We start from the raw sequence: 23,155 nt of genomic DNA, 5'->3' as shown, positions 1-23,155 counted from the left end.
AGGGAAAGGGAGCAAATGGCTCTGCCTTTACTCACGGCTGCCTCCCCGCTCCCCGTGGCCACCTATTCTGTGCCGACTGCCCAGTGCCCTGAGTTATTATCGACATGGGCTCAGGGAGCCTTCCCATTCAGGCAGGAGATTATTTTTGTTGTTCTTTCACAGCTATAGGGCCCAGTTTTCAATACCAGAGTGTTTTTCAGTTTGTGCCTCTCCCTAGCGCTTGGGAACCATATTGGTTACCCTTCCCTAATTGAGGGGAAATTAAGACCAAGGGCTAAGCGGACAGCCCAGGGCAAGTTAACAACCACTGGAAAAGACTGGAAATGCCTCTAAAAGAAAGGGACCACATAAACAGGAAGGTGTGGATACTATTACCGGGCAGAGAGAGCAGAGGCATTGAAATGTACTCAGGATTTTCTATTTGGGTGGTATCCCGGGCAAGGGAACCCATAAAATACCCTTAGTTGCTCCACTAATCAGAACAAACAAGCCCATTAGTTTTGGACACCATATCCCCGAATTTGCAAGCAGAGACGTCTGGGCGTCAGGCTGGGCTGAGCTGCCATCTTTCTCCAGGACCCCTCGTGTATCCGAGCGGGAGCACAGCTCTGAGATGGTGGAACAAAGGCATCGGGGACACCTGGGGCTCAGCGCGATCCCTGTACGAATGCCCTTGGGGACAACATCCTGAGTTGTCTGCAGCAAGCCCAGGACGCCCAGCCCGTCCTGACTCTCCACGATGGAGAAAATCCAAGGCCATTATTTTAAAATAAACGAGTATCTGCTGAAACAAGGGCAGAGATTAGTCCAATCCATGCATGGTCATCAGAAATCTTAACTGTCAGCCAAGCCCATCTGGGACTGATGCTCCCACAACTGAACGCAGTTGCTAGTTGATAAGATACGAGGCAGTCCACTCTAATCCCCCCAAGGGCTTGTCGCCTGGAGCTGAGGCGAGCTCCTCGAATTTGATGTCTCTTTACTATCAAGTAGAGCATAACATCCAATTCTTTGCTTATTTGCCAAACTGAAAGTATTCTATTCTCTTTGCTGAAGTGGTTTTTCTCCTTTCTATCTAACCAAGGTAGCATTTCTAGCCACTGAAGTAAATGCAGGGCCTCTGTTTATGAACAAAACTTTCCAGAGATTAAGGGGGAAAAGAAAAAAAAAATACCATGCGCAAATAACCCAGTTTATTCCAACAGCACCCTACCATTTCTTGCCCAGTCTCCTCAGCGCTTAAAGAACATACTGGTTTTCGGACATAGAAAGGGTGCTGGACCCTGGGGACCCCACAGGGCGTGGACGGTGCCCTGGGCTTGTTCTCCTCTCTCCATTCATCCTCAGAACCAGCATCACTTCTTCAGAAAGGCAGGGGGCTCATTTTTTCCTGTCTGCACAGCAAAACCAACGTTTGGGCGAATGACTCTTAACAAATCAGGAAGACTATATACATTGCAAAGAAAATGGAGCCACAATTGATTTGACATGAATTTAAGTAAAACACCTATTTCCGTCCATCTGTACTTACATTTCAACATGAGTTTGAGAGATGGGAAATACATCTTACGAATGCCTTAGCGTTCACATAATGGCATCTGTACACACAAACACAGTGTATCTTTCAACATAACTACACATACACACTCCATTAAAAGATACCGACAGATTTATAAAACGTATTGGCCTTGCACTGTTACTCTCAAGAATACAATTTACTAAATTCACTTTTGCACTGCATGGTAGCTCTGGCCACCATTGAGGATCTGTCAGCATTTCCATCATAACTCTATTTTCAGAAGACAGGAGTACAAGTGCCAAAATACATATTTACAGTTTACAGACAGCGGTGGCTTTGTCTTCCTTGGACTTCTTCAATGCATCTTTACAAGGGATATTCGGGGATGGCAGTGCCTATATGATAAAAAGTATCATAGAAAACAAAAGAGGTCAAAAGATGCAGACGTCCAGCCCAAGACTAAACTAAACCATGGGAATCAACTCCTCAGCATTTACCGCAGCTGCAGGCGTCTCTACATCATAGTCATAGTTTTAGAGCAACAGTCCAGAGCAAGATGCTAATACGTGTGCACGTACGTGGTACGCAGCATTAGTACACAAAAAGCTAAGGGTGGAAAGTAAGGAGCATACAGCAAACTACCCAGAGCTGACACCTCCACAGTGAGAAAACTGAACACGAGCCACCCGGCACAAACACGGACCATTTCCAACACTGAACATCCAACTCCGTTACCAAGGTGGAGTTAAAACTTTTAAGAGTCAAGTCTCTCTTAAACAAGTATGTTAACTTGTTAAATGTGAGGGGCTTAGAACAGTATGTGGGATGTTAGGCAGACTTAAACTGTCTTTTTTTTAAAGATGAGCCGGGTCTGTAAAAGTTATCAGCAGAAACATTTTTGGTGGGAGAAAGTTTCTAGCGGGAGAAAACCAATTTTATTGGCTCTTTCCACAAAAAAGTGGGTAATTCAGATTAGAGAGGCTTGTTTTGCAAACGAAAAATGTTTAGGGGACTCTTAACTTTTTTCTTCTAGAGTTTTTGTTTCTTGAGCTTAAGCTTTTCTGTTCTCCCCTGTTTGGACACAATATGCAAGCATCTATAGACAAACCTATTTGTCTACAGAGAGAGGGATGGTATGAACATAACATATAGCTGCAAGGATCTTTGCTGCTAACATGACTGCTATACGCTAAGAAGCACCCCTCTCACCCAATCCTGCTGCAAAACCAGAGGCAAAAGCTGACTTATAAAGGGGTAATATTTCTGTATGTAAGTTTTTTTTCCCCTCAATGGCTAGGGAAAAATTTAAAGCAAGCTTATCATTCTCTGGCTGGCTCAAACCATATCCATACTCACCCGATTAACGTGATTTGAAACATCTATTTTCATATGCATATATTTGTGTGTGTGTGCGTATATATATATATATATATATATATACGCACACACCCCCCAAAGAAATTAAACCCTGCCATTTTTCCTTTGTGCTTAAAAAAAACCAAAGCCACTGTTAGAATACACACATGCCCAAAATATTTAACAGGTTTCAAAGTGTACATAAATGGGGCAGAACTGAATGGGTTACTTTACGTGTAACTATTTGAAATCAATTGAAAGGGGATTTATTATTTATCATTTCTGCATTTAAAAATCAGGAGAGCAAGAGTTCAACTTGGAAAAAATCAACAACGTGACTCTTACTCTATAGGAATTTCATGGAAGAATCATTTTGCTGACTCAGTAACAGAAAGGTAGGGTTTTCCAAATTTTCTCAATTTACAAACTTACGTTTTGATGATACTCTGAAGACATTTGCTTTATTACCCAAGTTTTAGGTCTAAAGGTTTTCACCGTAATAGCTTCTCCTCTTGCTATCCTTTTTGTTTGGTTACTTCTTATGTTACTAGTTTCTTGTTTAGTAACCTAAGGAACGAAAAATCTTTACATTGCCAAATCACAGTTTTTCTCACACAATTTAGATAGAAAAACAAAAATGGCCCAAACTACATATACACATTTCTAGTGAAACTACACAGATATTTTAGTTAAACCACATACATTTCTGACTTAATCAGAATATGTGAATGAGCAGTTAAAATTTTTTCAAGATTTCCATATAAGCATTGCCCTCCCCCTTCACCTGTAAAGTTAAAAACGAAACAAAACACAACTAAAATCACACAATTCGTCAGTCACCTAATGTCCAAAACGACTCAAAGTTTCTCTGTAATTAAACATTGAGAAGTGGACTCCAAAACAAATGCTTCAAGAACGATCAGGCCAATCATCAAGAATTGTAACGTTATTGGAAAAAGTACACTTGTCCTCAGGGAGAACACTTCTGAGAAGTAATTTACAAGGAGCATGGCTGTATTATAATTTTTTAAAGGAAAAAAACTGTCTTTGGATAGAAAGAAACTGTAAAAAAAAAAAAAAGCCCCCCTTTAAAATGCAGAAATAACTCCTTTATCAATCTGCATTTACATTACTGCCCAAAAGAATGGGTCTGGAAAGACCATCTTCTGTACAGACACTAGTTAATCTCTGTATGAAAAGACAGCACTGGCATAGGAATACACAAGGGAGATCCCGGTCTATTAGCACATAGACTGTTGTAAGGCTGATCCAGTGGACGAACCTTTGGATCCAGAAGTATTTCTTCGTTTCGTTTCTTTTCGGTTGAATTCCTAGCAAAAACTTGAAAGATGAGCTGTTCTTGTTTTGCATTTCTCCAGTTCTGGAGAGGATGGAATAATGACACCAAAAGTACTTTGGTTTTGGGTTTTTTTTTTTTCTTTTAAAAATAATTTGCTTTCTTTTGCATGCCACAGGACAGATTTCTAGTTTCAAAACAGGGTACATCAAGAACAAAAATATCCCCCCTCCCCAACCATCTTTATTTTCACCAATACAAGAACTCCTTCCGGAAACATAAGCAAGTGACTAAACAGGTATCGAACCACTGAATCTACAAGTTAATACATCATCTGTTATGGTGGAGTAACCAAGAACTTTCCCCCAAAGAAAGATTTTAATTTTTCAAATATAAAAGAGTCTAAGAGGATCATACGTGAACAAACAAAAATCTCTTATTCCAGATTTTATGGTAAAGATGGATGACACACTGGCAGCTGAAGAAAGTTGACACTCTTACTAATAAATAGATCCAAATTAAGAATTTCTACAACATTTCTTTAGAAAACAGAACCAAAATTCCTTTTTTAAAAATGATGATCCTGTGGAATGCATTCACTTCCATATTTGTCTAATATCATAACAGTGAAACAGACACAAGGATGTTGATGACAGCTCAACAATGTTGGATGCAGGACATTTACAGGTACACGTATGTTTAAAAGTCCTACAGGTTTATTGACTAAGGCTAGACAGCAATTCATATGATCCTATTTGGTGCGTTTCCTACCATGGTCCAAGATCATTATATGGATACAGCCAAGGACTGGGCCCCAACTTTCAGGAAAAAGACCACAAAGAAGAAAATCGGGGTGGCTATTTGGTCCCCCCAGTTGCTCATTTTGTGTCCTGGAACTGGAAAAACAAGATGGAAAATACAGACTGCAACGAGTTAAGGGACTTGGAAAAAGTTGGTGCAGAGTGGCACGGTATACAAGTAAGGTCACTGGGCTTCGGATGGCCAGGGCGCCGCACTGAAGGAGCATCCACGGGACCAAGTACTTAGAATGTCTTGCAGTGTCATTCCCTCAACGACTAGAATATCTGTATGCGATAATAAATAGATCAGTTAGGTAATAAGGCAGTGTGTTGAATATGCATTCGTCCTGTGGAATGAACCACCACAGAGAGAGAGAGACGTGATACCACACACATTCTTTAAGTTTTCTTGTGTTGTGTTTGAGCTGTTTGTTTTCAAGGCTATCCAGGCTAACTCTTCCCGGGGGTTTCCTTGCAGAGAAGAGTGGTCCGCTGAGGCTGGTTGGCTTAACCTCTCCTTTATCAAGAGATGATGACTGGCTTTAAAGAAAAATAAAGCTGAAGGTTGTTTGATTTTTATTTTTTTCCCTTTTGGTTGCATCATTCTGAGTGTTCTCATATAAACAAACAAGAAAAAAAAATCACAACCAAAAAAAAAAAAAACCCAATAGTTTTTGATGCATCCAGTTGTTGTGTTCTCAGGATGTTCCAGATGTTTCCAGGTAACTCTGTAGTTTACGGACTGTGGTTTTGTCCAGCGAGCAAAGGTCAAAATCAAATGTTGTGTTTGTGATATGAAAGTGTCCAGTTTCTTCTATAAGGTTCACAATCTAGAGGAGTAAAGAAGAGAAAGTTAAGGCAATAAGCCACAGACATCAAAAGGTAGAGAGAGAGATGGAGGGGGTCAAATATGGAACCAAGAGATCAGTATTCTCATTTATAGCAAGAAGGTTCTACACTATTTTTTTAATTGAGGTATAATTGATTAACAAAGTTGTCAAAGTGATTCAGTTATACATACATACAAAAGAATCTGAAAAAGAAGGTCCTGTACTACTAATGGCACAAAACTCTCTCTCAGCCAATTGGGTAAGTCAAAAAAAAAATTAACCCTTTGAAATTCTCAGTGGGAGCAGGTTACCTGTTCTCATCATTCATATCCCTGAAACTGATTCCTACTTTCAAGTCATCAACAGACTACGTTACTCGAGGTGGGAGTGAGAGTGGGTAGTTGGGGGGGATACAAGTTTCAAGACCCCTTTAAAAATTAGTTACTGACTATACTTAATAGATGAAAAGAAGTGCCAGACTAGAAATAACAAAACTCCTTATAAAAAAGTATAAACACAGACACACACATACAATGATCATTTTCCTTCTGACTACATTATTGTAGAAAAGTTAGAAAATGCAAGAACCTACAAAGAAATAGAAACCATCTTACAGTCCCACCTCGGTGAATATCACGCGTAGCAACTGGAAGGGGGCTCAGGGAAGCCTTCCGTGGGGCTGGGATGTTTTGTTGCTTGATTTGGGTACTGGTTACAAAAGATGCATTAACTTTGTTAAAGTTCATCTAGCCATATGTTTTGTTATTATTTGACCAAAAAAAAAAAAATCTACATTCATTCCTTTAGTCGTGTTCAGTTGATCCCGTGGAGTATTTGGGGGTTGTAACTATTATCTACAAAAAGAAAGGATACCTTTGTCTCCCCATTTGGAATAGTTAGACCTCATTTCTTGAACTGTCATATTTCTAAAAGCTGGAGCCAAACAGAAGTGGTGACAGAGGCACTGTCTGCCTGGCCTGGCTTTCAAGAGGACGCTGCTAAGGTTTTGACATGAACAACGATGTTGGTTATTGGGTCGAAAGCATCTTGTATCACGTTACTTGTCTTTCTGTGCCTATTTTACTAATAACTGTATCAGAAATAGATGCTGCGCCTGGGAGTGTGGGTTTTAGGTTTGTTTGTTTTGAGTAAATTGGGACGGAGGGGGGCGAATTTTAGTAAGCTTTGTCGGGGACAGAGGAAAATCAGCATCCAGATGAAAGAGAAAGTATTTGCACAGAGAAACCAGCTGGCAAAGTATTGCACATATTTTTAGTTGTCTCTGTTACTATCACTTGCTCCTGATTTTCTTCAGTTCAATCATCTTAAAAGGAATAATTTTAATTATTTAGCCCATTACTTATTCAATGAAGTTTCAGATGACCTAATTTCGGGCCGAAAACAGCAGAATGGAAACTTTTGACCTTCTCTTCTTACAATTATTTTCTTTAGAAAACAGTAAATTTGTGAGCCATTCCCTACGGGTCAGTGGCTCTCAACAGAAAATGTGCTCCCCATCCCTGACATACTTGACGGCCACAGAAACATAAAAGACAGAGTGAACCTCAATCCAATTAATTGCTCAACTCCAGATCAAGCTGGTGCTGCCTTATTCAACCTCTGGAACTATTTTTTTTACAGATAGAACCATGGGTTTAAGAATAAAACAAGTCACTCGCTTTGCAAAACCATGACAAGACACAGCCAACTCCCTACGTAACGTCCATATATTCCTTCATCTTCACCCACAGGAGCTTGGTTTTCTGGGAGTGCCAACATGCCCAGCTGAGACACTTGCCTCCAAGACCCACTGGCAGCACGTGGCAGACACTGCTGCTTACAATTTATTTGTCAGGAAGTCACTGGGCTTTCAGGAAAACTTTCCAAAGGGTATAGATAATGGGCATGTGGCTTTTGCCCTCGGCCCCTCTTCCTGTCTGGAAGGAAGATGCAACCCTGGAAGTGCAGCAGCTGTCTTCCCCTCGAGCGGACAAACGCAAGAGGAGAAGGACGGCAGCAGGAAGGCAAGGAGTCTACGTCCTCTTTTAAGCCACCACACCGACCATGAGTTACTTACCTCCAGGCCTGTTATTATACAGGGGGAGGGGGCGTAGGGACGCAGGGGTGGACAGGGAGCCTCGCTTGCTTGAACCACTGGACGCACGGCTCTACTACGCGCATCAAGAGGTTAGCGGAAGCGGGGTTCCCAACTATGATTAAAGTACCACATTCACATAAGAATTTATCACGCTAGATCTTACTGTTAACACTACAAGATCTAAAATGAACACTCATTTGCTTTATTAGTTAAGAGTTAGAGAACTTTCGCTAAGTCACCCACACACAGCTGCCTACATACAGAAACAGCACACACAGCTACGTCTACAAACACAAGCCTTTCAAGGCAATCAAATACTTCCTACTTATGGAACATTGATTGAACTAAGAGTACTTTCTAGAGTAAATTGTCTTTTTTGCTACATTGTGTAGAAATACTATAGACCTAGTGAAAATGTGTAAACTTCAGGATGGAAACAAACAGCCTTTCAGTTTATACAATGGAGGCAAATGACAATTATTCCAGACTGTGATTCCTCTCTCAACTATCTGGTCAGTAGGTAAAGGACAAAGCATTCAGAACAGAGAATCCGGAATTTGGCATATCAAGTTCTGACTCTGCTCACTATGTGAATGGCGTTGGACAGAACATTATGACCCCTGGGCCTCAGTTTCCTCATCTGTAAAGTAGGAATGATGCCACCTGTCCTACCTATCATTCAGAGCATCAAATGATACGCAGCACAGGAAGCTTCTTCATAAACTGAAAATTGCGACACTGATCATGGCAACACGATTATGATTACCACGTAAACATAAATGTATCCTTAATTACAGGGGAGGGAACCAGACAGCACATGAATTTTCAGACCCAGTGCTTTTCTCTCCACCCCTCATTGACCGTTAGCCATTGCATCAGCACTAAAACAAATGAAGCAGGGAAAATGCCCGAAGCTAAAACTCAGAGCATCCTTGAAATTTTCTGAAGACTAATTATAATAAAAGTTTGCAGGAGGAAGGGAAGAAAGCAGGGAGAAGAGTAGCCTTTGAAGTAGCTGAAATGACAAACTCAAATCATAATATAGGGGGAGGGTAGAAGACGACCCTACATTTTCCCTTTAGAATGACAGGTAACTCACCCATGTAAGAAAAATAAATTTCTGTGACTCACTATAGTTGCTCACTAATTACTTAACAATAAGAAGAACACAGAGTAATAATAATACCTTCTAGAAAAAGCCAGTTGGTTTTAAGGCAAGTAAGTCTACGTGCCCACTAGGAAATCCGGCCCTTCCTCTCATGTGCACTGCACCATCCCGTGGATTTCCGAGGCTTCAATTGCAGCCCTCTTGTTTCCTCTACAACCAGCACACCCCACCCCGCCTGCACCACAAACACGCAAAGAAATGAAGAGAATCTGATCTCCCTAAATGAGCCCCCGCATTTTTACAGGAGCCTATAAGAATATATCAAGACGGATGCAGAGACATCCTTGAAGCATTGTCGTGGCAGCAGATGGGGCGTTCAGGACCCTTTGCCAAAGGGAAAGGCATCAATGATTTGAATTATCAGAGCACATATGTACCTGCATCCTCCATTAAATAAAGACTCCGTAAAGAAAAAGAAATGTGGGTTGCTTTCCAGGAACATCAGAAACACAGCATTAACATGCTCTGTTCTAATGAAGCAAGCCACAAAGCCTAAAAACACCCCACCGGGCCCTGAAGGACGCCACCCAGCCTTTCCATAAGAATCCCTGCTCTGCTGATGCGGCTCTACCTTGGCCGCCACCTGCATCATCCTGCGATGAGGAAGGCAACTCCAAAGTAAAACTGATGATGATAAAAGACAGAGTAACCCTGGATAAGGAAGGCAGGCAAGGGCACAGGGTATGCACAGGTAGCAGAAAAGGAAGAATTTGGAAGCTGCTTAACTCATGCTTCAGATGATGCTTCATGTGCAAACATTTGTGATGGATTATTTCCTGCCACGTCAGCCTTGGAGGGGGTACCACGCAGGCTTTTCTTTTTTTTAAACAGGGTAAGATCCACTTGTTAAATCTGGACTCCTTCCCCCAACCTTGGTTATAAAAGTTACAGAAATTATAAAAAGGTAGATACGTTATTTTTAGTCTCATTATATTTTTTTAAAAACCCAAAAAACAGGATTCTTTCCACCCAAAGCAGCCTCTTCACTGAGTGGGAAGTAATGAACAAGCTGTGCTTTAGCTGCTTCTGTCTGGAGTGGAGTCAGGGCTGCGGTAAGCCAGGTCTTCCTGTGCAATGGCCCCATGTGGGCCGGGAAGCACTGGCCACCGGCCGAGCGGCAGCGTGTGCCCCACCCCGGGCTAAGAGGCGGGCCCTCAGGCTCCCCTCCACCAGGGATTCTAAAACACGGAAAGGCGATCCCTCATGATGGGGAAAATTATTTTCAGCAGAACACTTCTCAGGGAGGGTTTTCCATGTTATTGGAATATATATACCACTGATTCCCCACCGCCCTGAAGAAAATTCTAAGAGTAGAACAGTGTTACCGAAATCGCTGAACTGTCTTCTAAGGAAGCCCTGGTTTTCCTCAGCGGTTTTCTTTTTTTTTTATTTTTTTTCCCCTCTCCTAAGGAGGATGCAAATCCAGACTCAGGGCTGAACTGCAAATTGCAAAGGCGTTTAGAAGGCTTCAATCTCCCTTTCCGAATAAATGTGGAACATGTAGTTTAAAGAAGAATCAAATTCTTAGCCACTCTGAGGTACTGACGTCTCTGGGTTTGACTGTGTGTGCTGTACTGTATTTTTACCTCACGTAAAAGGGGCTTAAGAACACAGGCTCTCTTAATCCAGTGCTTTCTGCTCATTAATGTGGATGCTGGGTGCCAGCACCAGATGCCCCCAGACTACAACAAAAATATTAACCACTTTCCGTGGGCCAAAGAAAAGTGGCAGGCCCGATTTTTTGATAGGATGCATTTAACAGGAGAAGACTTGGGATGGGATCGTGGGCTGGCCAGAAATTCTGTCTCAGGTACTCAGGTCTGCATGGCAGAGAATATGCAGGCCCTGTGGAACACAGTCCACAGATAAGCCGTGCTCATGGTGGAGAATAACATTAGTCCTCAATAGTGCTATGTTTTACAATAGGAATTAATTAAGCAGTAAACCGTGACAGGACATGCATCATGGTATCATAATCACAAGCCTCAGCTGCATTACAAGGCAAAAGGCCAAAGACTGAGAGCTTTCAACCGGCCTGGGAATGCAATTAGGGTGAAACGCTGTGGGCCCCGGAGTGCCTTTATGCCAGGTTAAAAATTCATAGATACTGCTCTCTCCCTCTAGAACACTAAAATAATCCACTTCAATGGAATTCTCCAGTAAGCCAGCTTCCCTCACAATTCTTTCCAAGGTCAAAATAGAGGACAATGTGAAACTGGGAATGCCAGTGACACCCCAAGGTCAGACCCTGCCCAGCAGCCTAGTATCCTCGACTCATGGGCTGGGCTTTCTTTGTGAAGGTATCGCAGCCCTGCCCAAACATCCGTCTCACTCTTCTGAGTCTCACTATTTGGACTCAACTTGCGCATTACTAGCTTTATTGGACAACTGCTCCACGGTGGTTCAGAGCTGGTGTTTGGAAAGCGATTGGAAAATCAGCTAATAGATTTACCATCACCATTCAGGCAGCAGGCCCCCAAGTAATTGAGAAGTGGCAGGCTAACCAATTTTCAGTTGTACAGAAGAGAGGTGAAGAAAAATACAATCAAAGTACTAGAATATGCCTTAGGGTAAGCCACTCAGATCCTGCTTTCCAATCCATTGCGCGTACATTAACAGAAATGCAAGAAATGCAACTTCTCCCCCAACGAAAAAGTCTAGGTCTGCAGTCTTGTTCAAATCAAACTCTGGAAGGGTTAAAAAGCTTATCAGGCCAATCAGGGGACTGGGTGAGTCTGACAGTGTGTATTTATAGATTTAAGCAAAAATGTACACAGAATATAAATGTGACCATCAGCCATTAAACATAAAAAAAAAACCCACACACAGCTGGGGTAGATTAAGTACTAACTTCAAGTCATTTGAAAGCAGTTAGGAAAAAAAAATTTCAGGCAGTGAAATAATCTACAAACCCACCGTGGAATTTAGAATACAACCTTCTATTTGAGTGTTAACGAAAAATTATCTTATCAATCGCCACTGTTAATGCAATGGACGCACGTACGGTCACTGTATGAAAACGACAAACCTCCCTCCTTATCTTCTCAAAACATCAAATTGTACTAATAGAAGTTTCCCCCTCTGCAAGTATTCCACAGTTGAGTTCATAATAATAGAATGTATGCTATACAAGATAAGACAAACGAGGAAAATATTTATTTTCCTTAGAACAGCATTGGCAAAGGTTACTAAACTGAATCACAAATGTTTACGGCACTTGACTGAAATTCTTATCACTGTTTTCCCATGAAACCAGAAGCCTGGCCCCAAAGGTCTCTGCATTCCTACCACCCCCTCCCTCCGCCCACAGGGCAGCACCGGGCGGCGCGGGCAGCGGTGTACTCCCGCGTCGTTCCCCCAGCGCGTGCCCAGGTGCTGTCGTCTGCAGCACCAGGGACGCTCCAAAGCGGACCCCCAGGTAGCCTCGGACGTGCGCGCCACCACCCCATCCCCAGGTACCGTGCAGGGCGTGGGGCTGGCTTGGCCCCCGGTGCTACTCACACGAGCCCAGGACAAACTCGGCCGCGAGGCTCCTGGGAAGGGTTGTGTTAAAAAGCATTTCTCACCTGCTGCAGAATGTGTCTCTCCCTCAGCGTCATCAGCCTTCGGTGGAGCTCCACCAGTTCATCTAGGTATGCCTGAAAGAGAAGGGAGGCCCCGAGAACGGGCGCTTTAGGACGCAGTTCAAAAGTAAAAGCAGAAACGAGTAAGAACATACAGCAGCGGTGAGAGGTCCCACCACCTACTCCGCGCCTCGGGCTGTGGGGGCACAGCGCTCAAGGCCTTTGCAGGCCAGTCTCCCTGGCCCACCACTGCCTTCTCAAGCCAGCTTTTTTTGTTTTTTAAGGGCAGTTCTTGCACTGATCTGCTCTCAACAAGATTCAAGTGAACAGGTTCACCCTCTCCCAACAATGCCTCTACAGAGAGGAGGGGAACTCACTGATACACTGAGTTTCAGCATGTTATGACCATCTATATTCTCCTTTTAAAAAATTATTCTTCCATCTTTGAAGTATTTTAACTAAGAGAGAAAAGTCTAAGTCTGAGCGTGGAGGTTTCAATGCACACTACCAATTATGCCAGGGCAAATTAAAAAAAAAAAGCAAAAACACCTTCCTGGTCATATTTAATATCTCTATGAATGGCAAGTGACAGAACGGAAGAATGTCTCATGAAAAACAGAGCTCACCATCCAAATTAGCATCTGGTTTGTCAAGCGCTCCCCTGAAAGGGCACAGGTGCACCTCTCTTTCCGTTTGCTCTGACTCATGAGTCTTTGTTAGCATAAGTGCTTGGAAGTTACTAAGTGCCTTTGTGCAATGAAGGCAAAAGAAAAGTTCACAGAGCCTTAGCCAGGCCTCCCCCAATCCTGCAAAGCGTGTGAGGACCCTGTCCACAGAAGGACACTAACCCGTAACAGGTCTACAGGTCAGGTTTTGGATGCGTGATTGCACGCCTGGGGAAACGCACTGCACTAGGATCAGATGTGCTGCTCACCTAACCCTCGGCCTCTGCCGCAAATCTCTTACCTCCCAACTCAACGTGCCTGAGATCCCTTGGCAATCATGGATGTGGAAGGCCAAGCTTAATACTGGAGATACAAGCAAGACTTGGAACATAAACTACAAAGCACTAGGAAGAAGCGCTTGTAATTTGGGGTGTCTCAGGCACCTCTGAAGATGAAGAAAATGAAAGGAGACCCAGCAGGGATGATCAAGGGAAACCCAAGCAAACAGCAGACACATCAGTGCTGCAGGACTCAGTCACAGGCTGGAAACCTACCTTGTCACACTCCCCGTTCTTTATTTGCTTATCTGATTTGCTTTGCTTTATTGGACTTTTCACTTCAAGGATCTAGGGATCAAAGACAACACGGTTACATTTGATTTCCAGCACTTCTTAGCTAAACCAGCCACTAAACAAAGGTACTTGTGAATGAAATGTCACATAATCACACCACTTTCCAAAGAGCATTTCTACTCCATATGTTTTCTTTCTTCTCCTCTGATCTGACTTTCTCTGGGAAAAAAAAAAATATTTATATCTGAAATGCTGAGTCAGGGCAATAGAAATTAAAAAACAAAAAAAGAAGAAGAAGAAGGTGACGATAAGGAAATTGATCTACGCTTCCAGGGCTGCTCCTCCTTTGTGACAGCACTCTCACACATATGCACAGCAGCTGAGCGGCACTGGATCATAGTCCCCGCCGGCAAGAATTTTTTCTTATTCATTCTGTTGTTTCAGCATGACTACCAGGGCTCAGGACGCTGGGGATGGCAGCACAAACAAAAGGTACCTTTTTTTGGTACCTGACTTTCAGATTCTAAAAAGTACTCATATCCACTCAACGGAGGCAGCTGTGAAAATGAACGTGACCATCAGTTATACTGGTTGCTCCCAACCTGGGATCCTCCCACTCAAGAAACAGAGCCAGGACTATCTTCTGTGTTTCAAGAAATGATGTCTTTATCTGTGATAAAATACCAAGTGCCTTGCTTTTTATCTGAACTGATTACAGCTTAGGTTATGAACAGTAGCTCTGCATACTGTTCAGACAGTGAGGAGCTATGTTCATAAGTAATAAAAAGGAGAAACACATTATGACTCAATACAGTTGATTTATTACAACCTCCAAAATTGAGAATTATGAGAGAAGTATTTTTAAATGGTCCTTGCTTAAAATGGTTGAGAACCAGTGGATTTACTGATAAGTGTCTACAAATGTATATAAACATAAAAAGCAAAGTAATGTGTCTTTTTCATTTTATCCTCATTATTAAGTGATTATCATTTGAAGCCAATCTTAAGGAGGAAAATACAAAATAAAGGAGACATTTCAGAAGTCTGCTGTTGCTACTGCTCGTTTCATCCGTTCCTGCTCTGACACCCACGCCCTCACAGTCCTGTTAAAAGTCTAACATGTTCTCTAACACAAAGATTTTTAAAATGAGTCCAATTTATTTTGTGATTTAATTTGTGGAAAGAGCACTGATTGGGCTCAGAAACCTAAGTTCAGGTACCAGCCCTATCATTTCAACATTTTGGAACCTCAAAAACACAAGAATAAAGTCAGAGAGATGAACAGAATGATGTCCAGACTCCCATTCAGCTATAAAACTTTCTACTACTGATAAAAATTTTAGTTGTTGAGAGTGACATTCTAGAAAAGACCCTATACTTCAGAAAGGGTATATTTTTCTTTGAATTAAAAAAAATATGTGTAAGAAGTGAGCTGCTAACAGAGTCCTGCCTGAGACTCGCTTCATTTCTTCGTTTATAGCATTAAGATAACCAGATGAGCAACGTGACCAGGCTCGCCTACAATACAATACTTCTGGCAACACAAGGAAATTACTTAATCGCAGGGGCAGAGCCACAGTTTTGAACACGCTCCGCTGTAAAGGAAACCAAACACCCCACTACATTCAGAGTTTCCTTCTCTCTATTGTTGTTGGAAATGAGAGCTCGAGGGACCGCTCGGCGCTGAGACCCAGGAGTAGGCAGGTCAGTAGATGGCACTCCTGGCCAACGCAGATCCGCGCTGGGCCAAGCGGAGCCAGGCGAGAGGAAAAACACGCCTGCCCGCCTGCTCGCCTCGCCTCGTGCAATAGAAAACCGAATTTTGTTCCCATCACATCCCTCCCCTCTAACCTCCCTCCAATCCGGTCCCCAAGTCTTTGCGTTCTAGGGGGTCCGAGTGGCCGAGACCTCTCTATCTGCAATATAGAGCTGTTAACCAGGCTTCCAGAGTTCCGCCACCTTCTCTTCCAAAGCAGAAAATAGAACGTTCACGGCGCTTCGGTCCCACCCTACACATTCCGTAAGTGCTAGGCACAGAAGGCCGTGCTACGCTGAAATCCTAGCTGCTTTCTGCAGCGGCTGCAGTGGCAGGAACAAAAGCTCCGGGTGTCAGTGATCCGCCTCAAGTTACTGAGTGGCTGCCCAGAGAGGGCTCAGTTAATCTTCCTGCTTTGATCTCTCCCTGCTCCAAAATAAACAGCTTTGTCAAAACCTCATTCTGAGAGCTGAGCCACGCTGAAGACAATTGTTTTATTTATGATCATTTCTTATCTTGAAGGAAACGACTCCAGAAGAGAAAAGTATGGCACCTTGTCTTCCACGGGCTTATTTCAAACCAGTTTAACTGGATAGACTCTTTATTTCGTCCCACATGCCTTGCAGGCTGAGAGGTGATTTATGATATTCTGAATATTAACTCAGGTCCAATGGATCGCTTCCTTCCTTTCAGGCCCCTCGCTCCTCCCTCCCTTCGAGACTTCCAGCCAAAAAGGATCTGGAATTTTGACGTTGTCTGAAATTCACACAAGGGAGGTTTGAAGTGAAAAAAACAAAAACAAAAACAAAAAAAAACCCATCCATGGTTCAAATGGCACAGCCCTATTCTTCCCTATTGAGCTGTCTGGGGAGAAACAACCAGCCGGACTGCTGAGAGGCACCATGTACGCACATGGTTAAGTCTCTGAAAACAGAACTGTGATTAGTTGCACTTTTGTCCTTAATCTGAGGATATGGCTTGAGAATCAAATTTTCAAGATTATTATTTTCCTGTATTCCTTTGTGAGCACTGACAACTCAATTATTCGGCAGATGGATTCTCTACTGATGGGCCTTTCATGTTAATGATCACGAGGAGCTCCTAACAACACTCAGGTTAATTATGTGCTTTGTTGACATGTGGCGCTCGCTCTCTCTGCTCACTTTTTTTTTTCCAAGAGTTAGAAAATATTTGACTCAATTAGCACTTTCCCTCTTGCCGAGGCCCTGGAAGATGTGAGAAAAGGTAAGGAAAACACAGCCTTGCCTGGAAATGTACAGAAGCTTCACAGATCATTGTCAACCTGCAGACAGAGAAGAGCCAAGGGATGCGGAAGAAGGAAACTCAGTCTTCTCACTCCGCAGTTCAGCCTTCGCAGGATGTTTTCATCTATTACATTTTACGTGAAAGTTCAGATCATCATCGTCATCATACACACCCACAAGACTAAAAACACATTCCAGTTCCAAGACACAGGTCCAAGGAGGTAAGCTCCCTTGTGGTACATGTACTTCCTACCCTAAGCTAGTTAAAAGTGAAAGTATATGGGCCCCTTATCATGCTCATAGGTGGATGTGGCAAGTGACATTACTGAGTATTCCGGACAGATTGATGACTCACACGTGTGAAGCTACATTTGTCAAATAAACATATGCCAAGGAACCAGTGGTAGGCTATTCGATCGGATAAAGTAATCTTTACCCTTTCTAGATGGATGATACTATCCATTTTTGTTTTTGTTCTGCTAGACAAGTTGATAATAATAAAAAAAAAGTCTGACAAAGAATCTAAACCTTTCCCTGAAAACCAGCATTAGCTCAAGACTGCCAGTTGGGAAGGGAGTGAGGGTGGCTGTTTTCAGGACAAGATGGGGGCTTGTTGGAGCTGCATTTATTTAACAAACATAGTCTTAACCCTGACTGGGGAAGATGCTGAAGGAGATTAACAAGGGGCACAAAGCACCCCCTGGTGCCCTTCACTCCTGGCACTGCCACTGCCATCACCCAGGAAGTAACCTAAATCCAGCACACCACCCACTGGAGGCAGAAATCAGGTCTACATAGGTTTAAATTGGATATAAAAATATATTCAAGGTCCAAATTCTACCCTTTCGTCAGCTCTTACTGAAGCACGCGCTTACAAAAGAATCCCAAGTTATCAGTTAGGAGAGCTCAGGGCTCTTCTCAACTGACTGGCAATGATGGTTATGCCCGTAGTCCTCACTTTCCCCTGAAATGCCCGACTGGCAGTGCGGGCAGCCGCACCGGAGGTGAGAGCTGGCTGGGCCCTGGGCACTGCTGGCACCGGAGACGGGGACACCGTGGGGAGGCAGGGTAATGAAGAAGAACGTGCAATTCCCTGAAGGGCCAGTGGGTAGCGGATGGTGAGGTGGGGCCCGCAGTCACACGGAGCACACAAAGAAACTGCAGTTGAACTGTAATCAGTGAGGTTAAGAACACTGATATTATTTCTACTTAATAATGGAGGCTTTAGATTGTAGATAAACTTTATAAATGAGGCATTTTAAATTTTAAGAGATTTTTGCTTATGCTTCATACAAAATTTAAAAAGAAAAAAAAAGTCTTTAGGTATAAAGTCTCATTTTCCCGGTAAAATCAAAATCACATATTCAAGGACTAGGCCATTTAAAACTGTAGGACACCTATGAAACAATAATTCTAGAAAGACGCACGTCTTTTACTTTCAAGTTAATAATACTCATACAGTAACCTGAATTAAGCAACTATTGAAGAGGCCACGTGGAATGTGTCTAAACAAAGAAATAAGAATAACATGGTAACAGAGTATCAACCTCAATGCACCATGAGGTTTTTAAAATATTCATGATACTTGAAAATAGTTGATTTTAGCAAGTATTTAAAATATCCCAATCTTAATCATTTGTTTAACAAAAGCTCTTCCTCACAGCTTTGGAAGTTCTGCCTAGACCTTATCCAAATAACTATATTCTGAGTTGATTATCAAATGAATAAGCTTTCCTCTGGCTCGCTTTGTAACAACAACGATAATGACCGTCACTGACTCTCTTATTTTGTGAACTAACCCTTACAATCCCAAGTGACGGCCCCTTTCTCCTGGATGGGCACACAGAGGCAGAGCACCTGTGCCAAAAACCGTCCATCATCAGCTGTTTGCCAGCAAGGGACAAGCAATGCCTCACGCTCTTTGTGTGTATGATGTTGTTTGTCATCCTCCTAGGAGTCGGCGAGGTCGCTATTAATACCCCCAGTTACAGATGAGGAAACTGAGGATAAGTTAAATGTTATTTTCCCACCAACAGATTACTGTCACCTAGTAAAGTCAACAACCAGACTTCATACTACCTTCAAATGTCATATTCTTTCTAATTCATCAAATCACCTGCTTACTGCCAAAGGGAGAAATATACAGAAATCAGGAGCCAACGGGCAACACTTTTTGTCAACATCCTTTCCTTCGTCTATTTAATTAACCCAACCAACGGAACATACTTTTCGTGACAACAGAAGTTCCTTCCCCCGACTATGTGTTTATTCCTAAGCTTGTAGACTCCCATTTATTTGCGATCAAGCGGGACTTTGTTTAAAACTTAAGGGGTAAACTGTTTTGTATGCTTTGTAAAAACGATCGCATCTTATCCTGCAGAGTCTTGGAAAGTACAAACCCAGCAATTTACCTGGTTGTTGTTGGTTTTTAATAAGGGTGGCGGGGGCTCGTGATGCAGGGGTGAGGAAGCGGAACTGCTTTCACTGTCGCTGCCATCACTCAGGCTGACTCTGAAAAGAAGCAGAGGAGTCAGATGCATCATTACAGACAATCCTTGAAATATCCAAGGCAACAGGCGCAGACAGCAAGGAATCTAAACACTAGTCATTGGAAACTTGATTTAACTCATAGAACCACTACCGCGTATTGGCCCTTACTTTGTATCTGGAGCTGTGTTAAGTGTTTCACCCGCTATTATCATTTAATACTCTCCACCTCACAGATGAGAAAATTGAGACTTAGAAAGACTGGGTCACTCACCTAGGGTCACAGAGGTAAGAGGCGGGGTTCTAGGATTCAAACCCAAGCAGTGGGACCCAAAGCTGGTGCTCAGCCAGGATATCTCACTAGCTTCATTTACTCATTTCTCTCCCTGCTCCAGCTCCATCCACCTACTATCATAAGTGGGTACCCAAGCTTGCAAGTTAGTGAAATCGGACAGCTCATAGGTTACCACCATTCTTCCCCTCGCCCCTTGCCTATTTGCTACAGGTGAACACTTCACAGATAATGGGCTAAAATACAGACTGCAGGAGCGGAAGTAACTGCTAGGAAGAGTGTGGACAAGAGCCCTGCAGGACGGACAGCTCAGGATGACACCTGAGGATGAGATGTGCGAAGCCCAACACGGCAGCCACCACCAGTCATTCCTACTGTGTAACGATTCCAAGCTGACCCTAGTTCTCAGCACTGACAGAGCAATTCGTTGGAAAGACACCACAGCAACACAAAGAGACGGTGTTTGGGGTAACTGCATTAGAAAAATCCAATGGTATCTTTCAACAACGAAAGACAATAAAAATATCACCTCCTCTCCTATTTTTTTCCCTTTCAAAACAAAACAGAATTTTCTTTTAGCCAGAATAGGAGCCATTTCTATATTCTACTCTGCTGAATGTATGCCCTCCTTCTGAAATGTCCTTCGGTGTTTGCTCCCTGTCTTGGGTATAAAGTAACCTAATATAATATTCTTCTCAGAAACAGAAAATGCTTTAGAAATCAGGATAGTTTTTCTTTCACTCTGAATAGGCAATCACATTCCAGCCCTATAACATATTCAGATAGACAAGATACAAGACAGGAAATGAAAAGGATACACTGGGACATCCTTTTAGCAAAAACTGATGGAACTTGTTTTTCTTAACTAAATTACATTAATGAAGTGTTCAGTTGAAGCGCTGCTTTAAAATGCTTCTTGACTGAAGTGGAAGGCTGCGTATTTAAACTGATTAAACAGTTGAGACTTCACAAGTGCAACGGAAGATCAGATGTTACGCTGGCGGGGCTGTGCTAACAGCACCTGTCAGGAGGGGAGAAAAGCTCTTCCCACAGTGTGCATCACACCAGCCCAACTCACAAACCAGTGTGATCTGACCTGTGTTGACTCGGGACGGGGCAGGAGGTGGCGGGGCCACAGCTCATGAACACCTAGAACTTCTACGTAACAATAACTTGGGAAATTGTCTAAATAGGTGGTATGTCTTCCACCAGCTAAATGTGCGAGCAGCCAGTGGCCAGGATTTTGGTGTTACAAAGATGCTCCTCACCTGCAAGTTTCAGGCCATTTTTAGGTCTTTTTGCCCTACCAGTCTCCTTGTCAGGTTAAAGACTTCTAAAGGGAAGTGTCATAGGGCCAAGGCCATTAGATTCCTTATTTTCTGCTATTAAAAAGGAATACAGAGGGGGTGAGTTTGGGAGACAAGGTGGAGAGAGAGCTTTGAGTATGGCCATAAGGAAGAATCACTGAGACATTTGGGGATACAGATGGGGATACACTCTACGGAGCCTCAGTGAGGAATTACCAATTAGCAGACACAGGGTCTGTCCAGTTCGGAGTAAGATCACGTTCTTTTTAGGAATTTTAGGGCCTTCTACATAGTAATGGATAATGGGGAAAGATTTAATGCAATATATTATAAATGTAATTGGACTTTAAGTTCAAGTAGATTCGTATCTTTTCTACTCAAAACACATTAAAGTAAGCATGCCTATTTATTTTCCTCATGATAAAGAAAGAAAATCCTCAAGGCAATTTCGAGTTGACTATTAATTATAAGATATGAATTACCATCTTATAATGTAGAATTATGCCTCACCGTATTTCAAGCTACTCAAGGAACCTGTCAGCACACTTAAAAGGAATTTATTTTCTGGAAAACACAGAGGTAATCCTAGTTTTAATTAGGTCACACACGTAATTCATTGAAGTCAATTGTGCATTTCTAACTACAAACAGCAAACACATTTCCTCAAATTCTGAGGAAATTCTACCTACAGCAAAGGATCTACATAAATTCTTCAAGTGAAGAGTTTATTTCAGCAGCCAGCCCTGCCACCTTTGCATATACTTTCAAGAGCAAGGAATTTTCATAGGACTTTTCCCCTATGAAATTTATAGAGGAAAAGCCTCTCCTTTCTGAGAAAAAGGGATAAATGGTTCCCTGCAGAGGTGAGTGTAAGCATGCCACGCTGCCCCAACTTAAAAAGTGAATGTGACCATGTACTGCCATTGTTTTTGGAGTTTCACACCTTTGCTGTGGTTAGACGCTTAGGTCTAGTGAAAAGGTATGATTCCATTGCAGGGAACAGCCTTCCTTGCAAGACACTCACCTGCGACTTCGGCTGCCTCCTCTATTTACAGGTCTCTCCATTTCAGAGTCATTGTCATTATCCTCTGCCTCATCTGATTCCTCCTCATTGTCATCGGAATGCAGGTCTTTCATTATAGACCTTAAAGGACCTGAGTAATGACAATGAACCACAAACAATCAAACACACTACTTCAAACACACTTAGCCAAATCAGACCCAGGGGAATGCTCACCAACACTGAACACTGGTTAAAAATTACCATTTTCATATATATGTATATTTATACAATTTCCATGGCAAATTTGGTAATTTCTGGAATGCAACCTCTGCCAAAACAGTATTGTTTTCATAACAGATGCCCGAAAATGTTCATTAGAAAATCTCTATTTCCTAGGAATTTTTTTCTATGCATTTCTCTTCCCTAAGAAAAAATCACACCTAAAAAGAAACAGAGAGATCTGTTAGTAAATTGAATGTTTTGTTAGGTTAATCCATGTATTGAAAAGTTTAGACTAATAAATCACCATGGTTGTAAGTTGTTCTTAGCAATGCAGCCTTTGTGTGGTAGTTTTTGATCTATTAAGGTTTAGCTGTTCCTTTTATTTCAAGGTCAATTTCAGGTCAAGCACGCATTTCAGTCAAGTTCAGATTATAAAGTATTTCAATTCCATGGTGTAACGTCCTATATCTGATCTTCATAGCGATCTTGGACACAAGGTCTTATTGCAACAATTTTGTGCAGCCAATTTTATTTCACGTTTTAAGAAATTCCTGGCAAAATACCAGCATGTATTTACTTAACTAAGACCATGTAATAAATCAGAGAGTATCCAGTATTAGATGGGAGAGAAAAATCAAGTCAGAACTAATTTTATCCTAGAATTGGAAAACACACATACATACACAGACACACACACATTCAGAAAAAAAAACTCATTAGAGCTGCTTATTTTCACTTTACTACTTTAAACGTGATGAAAACAAAATAGATCTTGTAAATCTTAACAGAAGAGGTTATAAAGGCAATCAAGAAAGTGAGAGAGGCACTTTCATTCTGGATTAGCCAATTCCTAAAGTCGAATCTGTGATAGGAATATCTGAGCTATCACTAAGTCGCTCCTAAAGTAAGTACAGACTCTCGGCAATCTCACTTTCTGCAAAACCCAAATTCCCCC

The 23,155-nt window shown here is 42.3% G+C and overlaps 1 protein-coding gene across 3 annotated transcripts in view; it reads right to left on the bottom strand.

Annotated features, from left to right (window-relative positions):
• Positions 1-1,178: 1,178 nt before the first annotated feature.
• MLLT3 (MLLT3 super elongation complex subunit) overlaps positions 1,179-23,155 on the bottom strand; it is a 241,104-nt gene continuing 219,127 nt past the window's right edge. For all 3 annotated transcript variants that reach the window (XM_074361513.1, XM_074361514.1, XM_074361515.1), the window contains 5 exons: positions 22,000-22,129; positions 19,301-19,400; positions 13,851-13,922; positions 12,635-12,706; positions 1,179-5,802 (listed from right to left, as the gene is read on the bottom strand). In XM_074361513.1, coding sequence (XP_074217614.1) covers positions 5,671-5,802; positions 12,635-12,706; positions 13,851-13,922; positions 19,301-19,400; positions 22,000-22,129 — 506 coding nt within the window. In that variant the 3' untranslated portion in view covers positions 1,179-5,670. The remainder of the gene's footprint in view (positions 5,803-12,634; positions 12,707-13,850; positions 13,923-19,300; positions 19,401-21,999; positions 22,130-23,155) is intronic.

Source organism: Camelus bactrianus, chromosome 4 (assembly GCF_048773025.1).
Source record: "Camelus bactrianus isolate YW-2024 breed Bactrian camel chromosome 4, ASM4877302v1, whole genome shotgun sequence".
NCBI lineage: Eukaryota > Metazoa > Chordata > Mammalia > Artiodactyla > Camelidae > Camelus > Camelus bactrianus.
This window is presented reverse-complemented; position numbering and strand designations above follow the sequence as displayed.